Raw genomic sequence first — 15144 nt, forward strand, 5'->3', positions numbered from 1 at the left:
GGTGCTGATTGGCGGAGAGCGGCCGCCTCTCACTGAGTGTCTCAGGCAGTGTCAATGGCTCCTCCTGCCACGGAGCAGCGACGGTCTTGAGGATTGCGGGGCACCTTTAAGAGAGGGTTTTTGGGGGGGCTGGGGAGGGGGGGAGCGGAGCGAACATCCCCCATAGCGAGCGCTCGGGAGACCCAGGCGGCCCCTGTTCCTCCATAGTGAGCCGGGGAGGAGACGGCAGCAGCGGCGGGACCCGCAACTGGACACCCCCCTCTCCCCCGCTGCCGCCGTGAAGCGGCCACCCCCGGGGCTCCCCTCCCACCCCCACCCCCCCCGAAGAGGCACCGTTTGTCGGAGGATCAACCCCCCCTCCTCTCCCGCCACCCACACGAGCCGGCAAATGAACTCGGTCCGAGCCGCCAACAGGAGACCCAGGCGAGTGTCCAGGCCGCGCCCGGTGCAGCAGCAGCAGGAGAGGAACAACGCAGCCGCCGCCGGGGAACGGGGTAAGCGAGCCTGGCCGCGGCGCGGAGGGGGCCCTGCCCGAGGGGAAGGGAAAGGGGGAGGCCGGGGCGGTGCAGCCCCTCTCCGCCCCCCACTCCTCCCCGCGTCGCCTAGCCATGTACCGCCAGGAAAAGCCCAGGCTGCTTCACCCTTGGCTCCTGCTCAGGCCGCGCTTTGTTTGGCTTGGGCTCTGCCCCGGCTAGAGCTACTGGGCCCTGCAGCCGAGCGGCGGGAGGCTCGGCTATTCCCCCGGTGCAGGGAGGGGATCGGCCCCCCTGACGCGGGGGCGGCAGCAGCTCCCCCTTCTCCCTGGGGGAGCCCCCTCGTTGAGGTCCGTGGGCGATCCGCTAGTGCTGGGAGGAGGTAAGGCACGGCGACCCCCGTGGTGTAGGGTGAGGGACTAGCCCCTTGGGCCGAGGGGGATCCGCTGTGCCTGGGGACATGGTAACCGAGTAACTTGTGTTGACACTGTCGCCTCTTCTCTACCCCCATCGTTTAAATGGTGTCTCAGGGAGACAGCGGCAGCAGCCGCGGCTCCTCTCTCTCTGCCTCTTCCCAGTCTCCTGAGCCGCACAATGTTTGCTGCGCAGTTTGGATTCAGTGCTTTGGTTACACAGCCCCGAAGGGGGAGGGGGACCCATTACAGCGAAGCATTTCAGTGTAACACATCGGCCATTTATTTACCTCCACCTCGCAACTCTTCTCTCCCTTCACCCGATATCCCCTCACCACGTTTGTCCCTCCTGAGCTAGTGTCAGGATCCGGGGTGGGAAACGGGAGGCGCCGACCCAATGTATCTGAATCCTGGCTGTTTTTTGTGTATACATTTGTCCAGGGCCTAGTGCAAAAATGTTGTCAATTTGGACCTAATCAGGGCAGCACCATTGTCTAAAAGGGCTGAGAATTCACCGAGGTGGGATTCCGCCTTTAATGGAGACTGTAACAGAAACGCTGGAGCCGAGGGGTTTTTTTTGTTTGTTTGTTTGTTTTTGGAGGGAGAATGGTTCCTTGATCACTTAGCTCTGTAACTGTTGCCATATTCATTAGCTGGGTTTGTGTGTGTACAGTATTTGTAGGGGTATTTTTTAAAGGAGAGATGGGGGTGGGATTGAAGGAGACATTTTGCACGTCTTCTCTGGTGGATTGGATTTTAATTTTTTATGCATTGGCTGTCACACCTCTCGCCTGATAAAGGGAACTGATCTGTGATGCCGTTTTAGATGTACAAATGTCTTTTTAAAATTAAAAAAAAGCTTCATTGTCAGCTGAATGGCTTTTGTTTCTGACTATCTGGGATGTTACATTAGAGGCAAGATATATTCACGACAGAGATACGTTATGTTTTGATTGCATAAAAACTCTAAACTGTATAACAAATGAAGTAAAGAATTTAAAATGAAGTATTTTAAATTCTCCATTTCTCCCTTCTCTTCTTTTCTTTCCTCCTTCTCTATGTCCCCATCACCACCACACACATTGGTCAGAGCAAGGAATGTTACTCAGATGAGATTGTTGTGTATATAACTAGAGGATATGATGTCTTATGTCCAATTATGGAGTTTGTGTAAACTTTTCAAATCTTCAGTAATTGTATAATTAAAATAACTTATCTGATAAATGATATTTTAAAATTTTTGATTTCCTCCTTTTGTGTCACATGCACTAAAGGGTTTCATCTCCTATGTTATGTATAATGTAAGTTGTTTTTTTTTAATTCTCCTGGGTTGATTTTTTAAAAACAGAATAATTTTGTAAAAGAGAAAAATTACATTGTTATAGATTATGACTATTCAATCTTAGGGTTTTGCTAATCATCTCAAACTGTACTAATATGCTAATGATATGAGCAGAAACTTTTTCAATTAGAATGCCAGGCTGTAAATTAATTAATCACATTACATATTTGAGGAGGTCTGTGTACCCTAAAATCCGTGGACTACTTATTTACTGTTGTTTACCACCTACTGATGATGAAGGAACTATAACAACATCAAGTTTCACTGTCTGTTGAACCCAAGTAATTTTTTCCCCTCTTCCACTTTCTGAATTTGACTTGACCCCAATCTGATTATAAATTGTTGGATGTTGTGTCAGTTTTATACTAACATTTAGAGCATCTCTGCCATGCTTGTTTTTTTCCTAGAGGTGTAAGAGCCTGAACCAGTGTTCATGGAAGGTAACAGGAGCTTTTCCAATGGCTTCCAAGGGAGTTGGACTGGACCAAAATACAGATGGTAGTCAATAAAGTAAATAAAATATTACAAAATATTAAGGGATTAGAGAATGGCATTATATAAATCAGAGGTGTATTTTCATTTTTATTACTACCTTGAGGTTTGGTCACCATCTGAATGAAGGTAATAGAGAAGTGAGCAATGTAAAATTAGTAGTAAAATGCTTTCATATGAAAAGAAATATATAATACTGAGATCTAGTTTAGAAAGAAGAGGAGCAAATGTGATGATGTATAAAATAATGAATGGTATTTATTCGTCTCGTGCCCTAATATAGAAGCAAGGGGACTCTTAAGGATGCAAATAAAAAATAACGTTTTTAATGCATTGTACTGTTTATCTGTACAACTCCTTTATTGCTTGAGATAATGGTGTTGTTTATATAGAGGTCAGACCTTTTATATATTACTGAATGCTATATGTGTACATGATGCTTTACAACCACAATAGCAACAACATTTAAACGAACTTGAGTAATAACTAAAGGTTATACCTCCTGCTACAGGAAATGAATGGATCACTAGGTGGAATCAAAAAGAAATCTTTCGCCCATGGTACATTTGGATAGGTTCATTATAGGTGTTTGAATTACAAGTATAACCATGCCAGTGCTTCGCTGTGTGACTTGACAGAACACAGACATGGGCATTTGTATTCTAATATTTCATATTTGCAGTGTGAACAGGACATAATGAGTATAGTATTGTTATGACGTCTCCACATTGTACACTGTTAAATCAGAGAAGCTGGTAACCTGTTGGGTCTTTTGTTTGCAAAGTGAAAAGGACATCATCATAATCACATGCAAATCAAATCAAATAAACCTGTTGCAGCATATATAACTCTGTCATATAGCTGTGATGTGGTTAAGGCTATAGTGTAGTTGGGTCCTTTCATCTTTCTCTGAAACATGTGGGACGGACTCTTTTCAGAGACAGGATTCTGGACTAGACGAACTCTTTATTCTATGCTTAAATATTTCCACATTTCCTGTGTAGTACCATTTTTCACTAATAGAAATAATGGTTATAATTCGTAGAAGAAAACAAGGTTAGACTATATCTAAAAATTCTTGCTCAGTACATAGCTTAAAACTGTTAGCTTGAGAAATGGCACAGAAGATATGTATTTTTCCCCCCTTGTTTGCAAAAAGCAGCTGTATATTTTGTGTCCTAGTCCTGCGTATGATACTAGGTGTAATCCCGTTTAAGCCCAGAGGTTATGTCCAGAACCAAGTTCTTAATGGAATTGAGGATCCTCTATTGGAGGGGTGCCCAACCGGAGCCACATGCGGCTCTTCAGAAGTCAATATGCGGCTCCTTGTATAGACACCAACTCCAGGGCTGGAGCTACAGGTGCCAACTTCCCAATGTGCTGAGGGGTGCTCACTGCTCAACCCCTGGCTCTGCCACAGGCCTGCCCCCACTCCACCCCTTCCCACCCCCTCCTCTGAGCCTGCTATCCCCTCGCTCCTCCCCTCCTCCCCAGAGCCTCCTGCATGCCACAAAACAGCTGATTGTGAGGTGCGGGGAGGAGCCGATAGGCTGTCAGTGGGCGGGAGGCGCTGGCAGCGGGCAGGGAGAGTGAGCTCATGGGTGGCTGCTGTCATATTACTGTGGCTCTTTGGTGGTGTACATTGATAAATTCTGGCTCCTTCTCAGGCTCAGGTTGGCCACCCCTGCAGTATATTGTAAACTGCAACTATACCTTGCAAGTTTGATTATGATTCTACCTGTATCTTACAAAGTAGAAAATTGGTAGAGCAGGCCTTACTTAGGTCTCATCTATACATACATTTACATTGGCATAACAAAAGGTGTGTGTTAAAATTGATTTAGTTACTTTTGGGGGGTGGACACTCTTATTTTGGAATAAAATTGGCTAAAGTCAGTCCAGTTATTTTTATTGTGAAATGAGTGTCCACCCACAAACTTGCACCAAAATAACTGAATCAGTTTCAGTTTGTGTATAGATCAGCTCTAAAATGGCAAGAAATCAGAGAGCAGTACTAGAGGTAGAAAGAAAGTTAATGTTGGTTTTTCATGTTCCTTAAAAATCACATCTGGCTAAGAAAAGGTGATATGTTTATACAGGGATCTGTGGTCCTTACTTTCCATTAGGAAAATAAGGATCTTAAGAAATAAAATTAGTAGAAGTTATACACTCAGTTCTGCAGTACTGCTTTGGGCCCAAATTCTGTGTTGTGAATTGTGGGATGCAGGTTTTGAGGCCTGTTAGTAAAAATGCTGTCACGCTATTGTTGAAAAATCAAAGGAACTTTGTCCATTGTTAATATCAAGACATATACCTCATCTGGTGGCCCCAAAGACACTTTCCATGATTTTGAGAATAGTTGGGTCTTGTATGCCAACATACATGGTTCCCAGTCTTTCTCATTTTGTGTGTGTGGAATCCCAAACCTTACTTACTTTGGTTCCGGCTTATAAAAGCTTTTATTTTTCACAGTTGCTTAAATTTCCTTTTTCATAGATTAAAAGAGAGAAATCTATGTTATATATACAGAGACAAGCAAATGCATTTCTGTAACATTGCTAAATTTTGTTATGTGATTGCCTTTTATTTTACTTTTTTTTATAAGAACCAAAGCCAAATATATTTGATGTAAGAAAAATAATTCAGTAACATATGATGTATGTAGACTACACATCACAGTAAGGATAAAGAATAAGATATGCATGTAAATAGGAGAAATATTTTGTTTTGGAATAGTTATTGTAGAGTAAAAGTGATCAAGAAAAAGTAATGTTTATTACCTGTTTGATATTGTCATTACTTAATCTTTTGACATTGTTTGTTACACGTTTCTCTTAATTATACTTTGGCTAGTTCTTAGCTAAAAATCTCCATTGTTAGTTTGAGTGGTGTGTGTAATGGTGTAAATATGTCTGGTGAGTTTATTACTTGCATATATGATCGGCACATAGCTCAGACATCTTTGTTTTAGTTCTTTACTGATCAGTTAAATTAGTCGCCTTTGAATAGTGGAGAATACAATTTGTTAACTATCCTCCGAAACATTGCTTTCCATAGTTTTTAAAATGTAGCATTTTTTGACAAAAATTTTTAAAAGGAGACTTTTAAAATTTTGTTTTATTAGAGCAAACTAACAAAACAAATACTAAGTGTGCTTTCTGAGTATAAGTATTTTAAACTTGCCATATGTAGGAGCCAGTTGTTACTAAATCGTACTTCTTTCTGTAGCATGGTGCTGCCAGGGCTGGGGTTGTTCCGGCCAGCTGGCGTAGCCTGGCTGGGGCCTCTTTGGCCTGCCTGGGGCTGGCGCAGCTTCGGCCTGGCCCGGCTGCTGGGGCTGGGGTCCCTCTGGATGGTTAAGGTCGGTTAACGGTAGGTCTAATGCTTACTGTTTTAATCTTTTATATCCGTAATGGGGAGACTAGGAAAGAAGACACACTTTTCCAGACGTAGACCTGAGGTTTGGCATTTGTTGTCCATCAAGTCCAACTGCTGCCTTACGAAGTATTAGCTCATATGATCTATGCTTTGATTCATATTACTGACTGCAAAGTTGATAGTTAATAAGGCCGTTATCATCCATAATTGTTATCGTAGAGGCTCCCAACTTCATTTTTCTGCATTTGCTTTATTGGGTCTGCTTTCTCTAGGTGCCTGTTTAGTTCAGCAGAAATAGAGCTGAAGTTAGGGAGGGGAGGCAGTATTTGCTCCTTGCACAAGAGATGCCTTGCTCCAAAAACTGACTCACTTTTGTAGGTCTACTGTGTGAGAATCCCAGGATGGAAATACATTTTGAGTAGGTGAAGTATACAAACTTGCACTTCAAATTTCCTGCCCAGGAGAGGTCTCATTTCTGATACTGGAGTCAGATATTTGGTGACTTCAACATCTAGGGCAAAAAAAGAAGAGGGATTTCATGGTCATCGTGTCTATTGTCTGTGTATTCCAAGTGGCTGTTTCATTCACTCTGCTCTTTAAGGTGCGTGTTTTCTGGTTCTCAGTTTGGGGTGGATATGAGGGTAGGGACGAGGATTACACTTTTGTCATAATCTTTCATTCACTTGAAGTATGTGGCCACTTTTACTACTATTGGGGTAGAGAATGCATTTCATTGGCTTGTCTACAGAATTAATGGGCCTACTTGCATTTCAGTGCTATCTGTGGGAGACTATATACAGCATATTTTCCTTTCTGTTGGTTATAATGATTGTATTTTGTCCTTGACCATTCAAACAATGGCTCTTCAATTTCTTCTTAATATATAATCCTCACATGTCACTGTGCTTCGTGCATGCCCTGCAACAGATGAAATGTGGCAGTTGTGCCCAAAGTAGCAAAAGCTAATTTTTACGATGATCGTGCTAGTGGATAATGGAAATGAAGATCTTTCTTCTTTCACTTTACTGTGGGTGAAGACCCAAGCCATGGAATTTATTTTCAGGTGGGCAAAAGCTTGCTGATTTTGAGCTGTTTTTAATTATAAACAGAAGTAAGTGTGGAGCCTGGAGAAGACTATTTGTCTTCTGTGAGTTTTGGCAAGTTTGGGTACCTGTACTGCCTACACTCTTTTTTAAAAAATAAAGAAATAAATTAGGTTTTTCCTATAATTCATAAGCTGGACTTCTCCATTTCATGGCTGATTAAGATCTAGCTAGAGTGAGGGATTGGGTTCACCATTGTTTTGAGATTACTAGCACTTCCGTACTAGAGAGCCAGGTGCCAGCTTCTCTTGTGTAGTGACTCGACTTTTGCTCAAGAAACCATCTCTTGACATTGGTGTTCTTGCCAACTAATGGCCCATCTCTAATCTTTCTCTTTCTGGATAGGTTTATTGAGAAGATTGTTGGGAGGAAACTTTGGCCTCATTTGAAGTCTTCAAGCTGATAGGTGAAGGAAATCAGCTTTTAACTAAATATTGTTTGGAGACTATGCAAGTGAGATTCATTGTTTTTGTTTATTCTTTTACACTTATCAGCATTCTTTGATACTGCTGACCATGAGGTTTTGTTGGTTTGCTTGCTGACCATGTTTAGCATAGGCAGGATCACATTTCAGTGTCTATTCAGCATGGGATGATCCCACATTGTAACATTAATCAATGACTCATCTGTCTCAAGGGCTCTGTTTTGCAAATTCTGTTCTATCACCCCTTTATAACATGTACGTTTGGTAGAAAAGGGTTATAGATGGACAATCTAGGTTGTGTAGCATTCAGTGTATGGGTGATGTGTGGCTCTGCATCTGACTCAGACATCATATTCTCCCACTAGCCAATGTCTAGTTGAGATAAGTTCTAGAACAGAACATCCTGACAGAAGCTCTGTCCAGACAAAATGGGAGTGTTTCTGGTTTGGGGAGGAAAGCATCTGGAAAGGGTTGCCAGGGATGTGTTCTCTTCTCTGTGTTGATCAGACAGTTCACAATTGGAGGTTGCCCTGGATTTTCAGATCATGGTGGTGAAGAAGCTTTTCACCTTAAATGATCTGTTTGGGTGCTTATGATATTTTCTTTAAGATGTGGACCTCTCCACAGTTTCTCATGTCTTAATTGCCTCCAGATTGGATGTGGGCACTGAATGCTACCTGGGGCTACTCTTGATAACAGCTCAAAAGCCCTAGCTAGTACAGTGTGCATCCATAAACTTCCTCAGAGGTACCAGTCATAAGGAGCCTATTGCACCTGTTTGCTGAAGTCTATTAATTTCAGGTTTGTTTCTGGAAGAAACTCAGGTATTTATTGACCTATAAAGTCATAAATGGTTTGGGTCTTTGCTTAGAAGCTGCCTTTGTATGTACTGCCATGACTGTTGAGTTGGTTTACTCATAGTCTGTAGCAGGGGTCAGCAACCTTTGGCACCCAGCCCATCACGGTAATCTGCTAGCAGGCCGCAAGATGTTTTGTTTACATTGACCGTCTGCAGGCACGGCCCCTAGTAGCTCCAAGTGGACTAGGTTCACCGTTCCCGGCCAATGGGAGCTGTGGGAAGCAGCGCGGGCCTCAGGCATGTGTTGTCTTCTGCTTCCTGCAGCTCCCATTGGCTGGGAACGGTGAACCTCAGCCATTGGGAGCTGCGGGAGCCGGTGCCTGTGGACGGTCAACATAAACAAAACATCTCGAGGCCCGCCAGCAGATTACTGCAATGGGCCGCATGCCAAAGGTTGCCGACCCCTGGTCTGTAGCTTTGAATGGCTGGAAGCTGGAACTAGGACATTCTTAGTGGATAGTCCTTGAGTTAGAAATTCACTTTCCCTTTTCATTCAAAAGAAACATAGTGTGTTTTAAAGTACTTGGAATAAAATCTGTCTTTTTTTTTTTTGTCAGGCTTCTGATTGAGTGGCATCCTATGGGAATGAAGTTTCAACTCTTTGTTTTCCATTAATAAATTCTTGTACATGTACTTAGAAAGGGCTTATCAGTAGATTTTTTTGACTCCTATACATTAGTTAATGTTGGTTATTTCATGTTATCTTGAAAGACTTTTTAACTATATGAACAAACTGTTTTCACGTCAATTTCTTTTAGAATGTGCTTACTAGTAAAATATAAAAAGTCAGCAGTTTTATGTGCATTTAAAAAAACTGCTGTGACTAAGACAACATGTAAATATTTTCAAGGGTGATGAGCAAAGTATGAAAACTTAGATGGTTGTCATGAAAATGGAAATAATTCATTAATGGCCTAATCAAAAGCCCATTGCAGTCAGGTGAAAGAGTTCCAATGATTATTACAGTGATACTTGGATCAGCCCTTAAATGACACACATGGTCAAAATTGCCAATTGCCAATTTCCCATTTCTTCAATTGCTTATCCATTTACTGTACATTTAGCTAAAGCTTTTTTGAAAGTAAAATCTGAATTACATAAAGATCTCAGTAGCTGTTGAAACAAACTGTCCTAACAGGTCAGCTTTTTAAATGATAAAGCATGCATTGCTTAAATAGCTAGATAATGGAAAATGTCTCTTCATGTAGCCAAATATCCACACATCAGTGATTAAACAGTGAGAGTCTTGAGGCGGGGAACTTCCCATGTTATTTTTTTTTTCTTATCATACTAATCTTGTGAGTACGGCTGGTTAGTTGAGTGCCATAATAGTGGTCTTCTAGTTATGGCTGAAGAAGAACTTTTTTCAGACTCTTCATTTTATTTTACTTTCTGCTCAAATTTTTCATGTTTATTCTGAGTTCAACAGTAACTTCTTTTGGAAAGCTTGGTAAAGTTCAGTGTTGACCAGTATTGTTTTTGTGTCTGCAATTTAAGCATCATATTAAAACCATCAAGCTTTGCACATTCTTACTGTAGTCTTCTGAGGAATGTAGTCCTCCAGCGTTATGCCCCAGGTGTCTCCAGAGGGAGGCAGGGCCCAACCCCTGCTGGGGGCCCCAGCAACCCAACACCAAGGCAGTGTATCCTGGACCAACAGAGAGGAGGAGGGGCAGCTACTTCCACCCTCCCCCACAGCAGAGGAGGCTGTGGCTGCAAGAAAAGCCCCTGGTGGCCGCATTTGAGAAATGCTGTTTAATCCATCCATTTAGTAGCAGCAGCAATGGTGAGAACTCATCCCATCCAAGTCCGTCTCCTAAATGAAGTTTGAATAGCTAAGCTTAATTGGAACTAAATACAGTATTAACATTATTACTCCTGGGGGGATTCTGTGCCAAAAAATTCTGCAAAATTCTGCAAATTTTATTTGTCAAAATAATGCAGTATAATCACACCAGTTTCAATTGTTTTGGTAAGTTATTTGAACTACAATACAGAAAAAAGTCACAATAAGTATTCAGCATTTCCTAGATACATGAAAGTTAACTTACAAATACTTGGTAACTAATACCCTGCATTCCAGTTATAATCCTGTATTTTCATTTAAATTACATTACAGAACACCAAACAGAAAAAAAAAAAAGTAGAATGTCATTTTAAATTGCTCAGACTTTCACACGTGACAGTCATACAGTTTTGCGAATCATTGTCCTGGACCTAGCTGGGTACTTTGGGAAGTGCTTGTTTCTGATTGTCCTGACATTTTATTGACTGCTTGGTAAATGTTTTATTTGCCCTCAAAAGTCTTGGGCTTTTTTTTTTTTAAATGGTAAGTAAAAATCTATTGTGCCACTTTGGAACAGGAAAAAAGTGAGAGAGCGCATAAATCTCCCTACCTCATTCCCTTACAGTCATTTATAAGGCTCTACATCACTCTGGCAATATAGGAGCCTTAAAACTTCTACAGGTTTTTATGATGCTGGGGGAGATGACTGAGAATGGGAATAGTTAACTAACAACAGAATAATTAACAATGTTACTGTGCAGACAGGTTGCTACATTTCTGCCTCCCTAGGGCTCAGTGGGTAGTGATCAATGACTCCATGCCTAGTTGGCAGCCGGTATCAAGTAGAGTGCCCCAAGGGTCGGTCCTTGGGCCGGTTTTGTTCAATATCTTCATAAATGATCTGGAGGATGGTGTGGATTGCACCCTCAGCAAGTTTGCAGATGACACTAAACTGGGAGGAGAGGTAGATACGCTGGAGGGTAGGGATAGGATACAGAGGGCCCTAGACAAATTGGAGGATTGAGCCAAAAGAAATCTGATGAGGTTCAACAAGGACCAGTGCAGAGTCCTGCACTTAGGACGGATGAATCCAATGCACCGCTACAGACTAGGGACTGAATGGCTCGGCAGCAGTTCTGCGGAAAAGGACCTAGGGGTTACAGTGGATGAAAAGCTGGATATGAGTCAACAGTGTGCCCTTGTTGCCAAGAAGGCCAATGGCATTTTGGGCTGTATAAGTAGGGGCATTGCCAGCAGATTGAGGGACGTGATCGTCCCTGAAAGGGGGTTCCAAAGAGGATGGCTCTAGACTGTTCTCAGTGGTGGAAGAGGACAGGACAAGGAGTAATGGTCTCAAGTTGCAGCCCTGGCTGGGATGACTTAGTTGGGGATTGGTCCTGCTTTGAGCAGGGGGTTGAACTAGATGACCTCCCGAGGTCCCTTCCAACCCTGATATTCTATGATTCTATGAATGAGATCAATTAACCAAAGACAAAATGTGATTTTTTTAAATGTTTTTTTATTTTTTTTTTTACAAAAGCTATTTGCTTAAATTTAAAAAAAATGAATTTTCAGTAATATGCTACTAATATTTAATTAAGTGTTTTTTCAGTTCTCAAGATGTAACATTTTACTAGGCCGGCAGGCAGGCTACTACACTTCTGCCTTGGGGCAGAGTCTTCCTCCTGCATAACAAAAAGATCTACCCTCCTCCACGCCCCTCAAGCCGCAGTATCAAGATGCTTGTTGGCCCGTGCCCTGATGGTGATCAACGTCCCTCCTGCCACTTCTCCCCCCACCCCCGCAGGGATTTGCATCTCTGAAGCTGCTCCAGGCATGCTGGAACAGATGTGCTGCCAGGGAAGAGACACATGTCCTCCCAGCAGATTTTTTTTTTTGCGTTTTTCTGCACGGGGGTGGGGGCACAGAAATATGTGGGCCATATGAATTCTGTGCCCCCACACTGGTGCAGAATTCTGTCAGGAGTATATTATTAACTACAAGTAATTTTTTTTTAACCTTGCAGCCCCTTCTCCGCACTTAAATTAATTTTTTTAAAGCGAAAAAACAAAAGGGAAAGGGGGAGATTTCACTCAAGTTTTTTACAGTAAAGTGAGCTTGGTCATACTATACCAGTGTTCACCATTATGTTAATGGATATCACAAAATATACAATGACCAGTGAAAATATATTGAACATTTAATAGGAAATTTGTATATGCTACCTAAGTTAATATTGCAGTAGACGGTCTTAACTTTTCTACATTTCATACCTTATTATGGAGTTGCTTATGTCTCTTCCATAGTTAAGGTTGAGTAAGAAGTTTTCACTTTAACAGGAGCTTTAAACCTTTATTTTTAAAAAAGAAACCTAAATATGGAAAGTAAACTTTGAATGCTTTTTGGATTTTTCTTGGTAGTTTGATAGAAATTGGGTTAGATTTAGAAAAAACAGTAAGTGTTCATAAATGACCCCTTTAAAGTTTTTTTTTACTGGATTGTCTCACCTTGTTTCAGACACCTTTTGCAAGAAATCTAAAATGCTCTAGGATCTGTGCTTTTCTTCTCTTTTATGGTGATTAATACAATATTGGTTATAAATAAATGGTATTTGTCAGTGTTGTGGTTTTCACTTTCTCCATAACTGAAAAGAAATGTTCCAATTAAAGGTCATTGCAAGCAATGCTGGGAATAGATTCCAAGATTTAAGCCATGGTAGGCTTAAATTGTAGCTACTTACCCTTAGTCTTTTCAGATAAAATGTGCTTTGATTATCCTTTCCCTGTCCAGTATACTCTTTTATTAGAGCCAGGGATAGAACTCAGTTTCCTGATCTCCAGTATGTGACTGCTGTCCAGCAGTTGTGTAAAGCAATGGACTCCCTGCTGCAGCCAGGTTAGAACAGTTCAGGTGGTGCTCTAGCTTGTACCCACTGGTAATGGTCGCCTAAGGACCTTATGCCATTTGAGGATAGCTGGAGTATGCTGACTCCATGCCTGCTGGGGGAATTCTCAACAGGGTGTGGATGGTTTTTCCTTCCTTTTGGCCTAAGAATCTGTCCCAAAGTATTGATTGTGGTCTTTTTGAACTCGAGAGTTTGGTCCTGAGGCTTAAAAGATTGGACCCTCTGACCCTACAATATGGCATTTTTAAACAACCCAGCATCACTTTCCATCCCACATAATTTAGAAAATAACTGGAATTAAAACTTAGTGTGAAGTTGCTGTGCAAAATTCCATTTTGTCACTTGCCTGCTGCAAGTAGCTCTTTGACAGGAGAGGAAAATATTATTTCAGCCAAAATGTGAACGCTTCTTTTTAGCATGTATTTGGTTATCAATATTTTGATAACAAATACATAACAAATACAATTGTAACAGATAAAATGCTTTAAAAAGCATATTTTAAAAATCTACAATGTGTGATAGAAACATCTTTGATAAATGGTTTCTTCCATGTGTATTGGCAAGCAGTCCAGAAATTTAAGATTTCACTTTTCATCCCCTTCTGTTCAATTACGTTGGTTACAGCATTTGCCCAAGATCGTAGATGGAATTTGGGGCACTCAGGAATAAAACTTGGATCTCCTGACTCCAGACTGCATGTTTGACCATGAGCCCCTGCTTCCTGTGGATCAATTAGCAATGACTACATACCGGCAACAGTCCTGTTTTGTTTGTAGCTGGCCCAGTTTTTACAAACATTTGGTCACAGCCAATTTCCTGGGATGCTGACAGCAGCTTTTAAAAAAAAGTGATACTGGCCTCCTGCATTTAAGGACAGCTAGCTGGTGAGAACGCTACCTCCCTTCCTCATTCCTGCCTCAAACTTTCCTCTGTGCTGTTCCTAGCTCAGAACAGAGAGCACAGTGTAGCCCTAGACAGTCACTTCCCACCTGCTCAGCAGAGCCATCTTCTTCCCCTATTGGTGCCTCTCTGGTCACACTACAATCTCTCAGCTCACAGTAGGCTTAGAATGCTTTACAGGACAGCTCAAGAATGACTTCCCTGGAAGTCCTTCACTTTTAGTAAGTTCCTCTTACAACATGTCCTGATGCATTCTTGTAACTGAAGGGTAGAAACTGTATGAGAGGAATCCTGGCTCCATCGTTGGAGGTATTAGGATAATTATTGGCTCCATCCTCTTTGTTCCTTCCCCCCCCCTTTTTTTGAGTGCTTTTGTCCCATGCTCTCTCTGTGTCCCTGTGGAGATGACCTCTCACTTTCTGTTTGTAGGGCTCCTTACTGCAGCTTTTAATGGAGTTTATTTTTCTGTGCTGTACCTGCTTTTTTTCCCCCTTGTCGCGTCTCTGGGCTGGATCTTTTTCGTGCTCTCTCCTCTTTCTGTGAGTGTTCAGCCCCAGCCTGCACTGGGTCTGCTCCGCTTCTTTGAGGGTGAGGAACTCTCGTCTCTCACAGCAGAAAAGTTTTTTTACATTCTCTTTTTCTTCCTTTCATTTAGGATTAATTTTGTCACTTTGACACCACATAGCGTGAGCTGAGAAATGCCAGATTCCAAATGCTTTAGCAGAAAGTTAAAGAATGACCTTTTACCTGGAAGGCCCTCACTTTATTAAGTTCCTCATACAGTATATCTTGGTCTACTCCAGTGGCTTAGAGAAACACCTGAAGTTTTTCCATCACTGATATTTATCTTTACAGTTATCACACCAGTGGCTTAATATGAGTCTATTGATGCCCTACTAATAAATAGTATTAATACCTAACTCTTATATAAAAGATTAACATAAAAACATACTAAAATTCATCAGAAAGCACACAACCCTTTAGCTTTTGGGGCCCTAGCAGTCCCCCAAAGTCTTGTCAACCTTTAACACTTTTTCCAGAGAAAAGAATCTAAACAAGCCAACTATAT

General features: G+C 41.8%; 1 protein-coding gene across 4 annotated transcripts in view; it reads left to right on the top strand.

Annotated features, from left to right (window-relative positions):
* The first annotated feature begins 49 nt into the window (after positions 1 to 49).
* FBXO11 (F-box protein 11) overlaps positions 50 to 15144 on the top strand; it is a 203683-nt gene continuing 188588 nt past the window's right edge. For 3 of the 4 annotated variants that reach the window (XM_048842941.2, XM_048842942.2, XM_048842945.2), the window contains exon 1: positions 50 to 494. In XM_048842941.2, the coding sequence (XP_048698898.1) occupies positions 389 to 494 (106 nt within the window). In that variant the 5' untranslated portion in view covers positions 50 to 388. Of the gene's footprint in view, positions 495 to 707; positions 856 to 15144 lie in introns of those variants that run through there. The other variant, XM_048842944.2, reaches the window with a different exon arrangement.

The sequence above is a fragment of the Caretta caretta genome, chromosome 3, assembly GCF_965140235.1.
Source record: "Caretta caretta isolate rCarCar2 chromosome 3, rCarCar1.hap1, whole genome shotgun sequence".
NCBI lineage: Eukaryota > Metazoa > Chordata > Testudines > Cheloniidae > Caretta > Caretta caretta.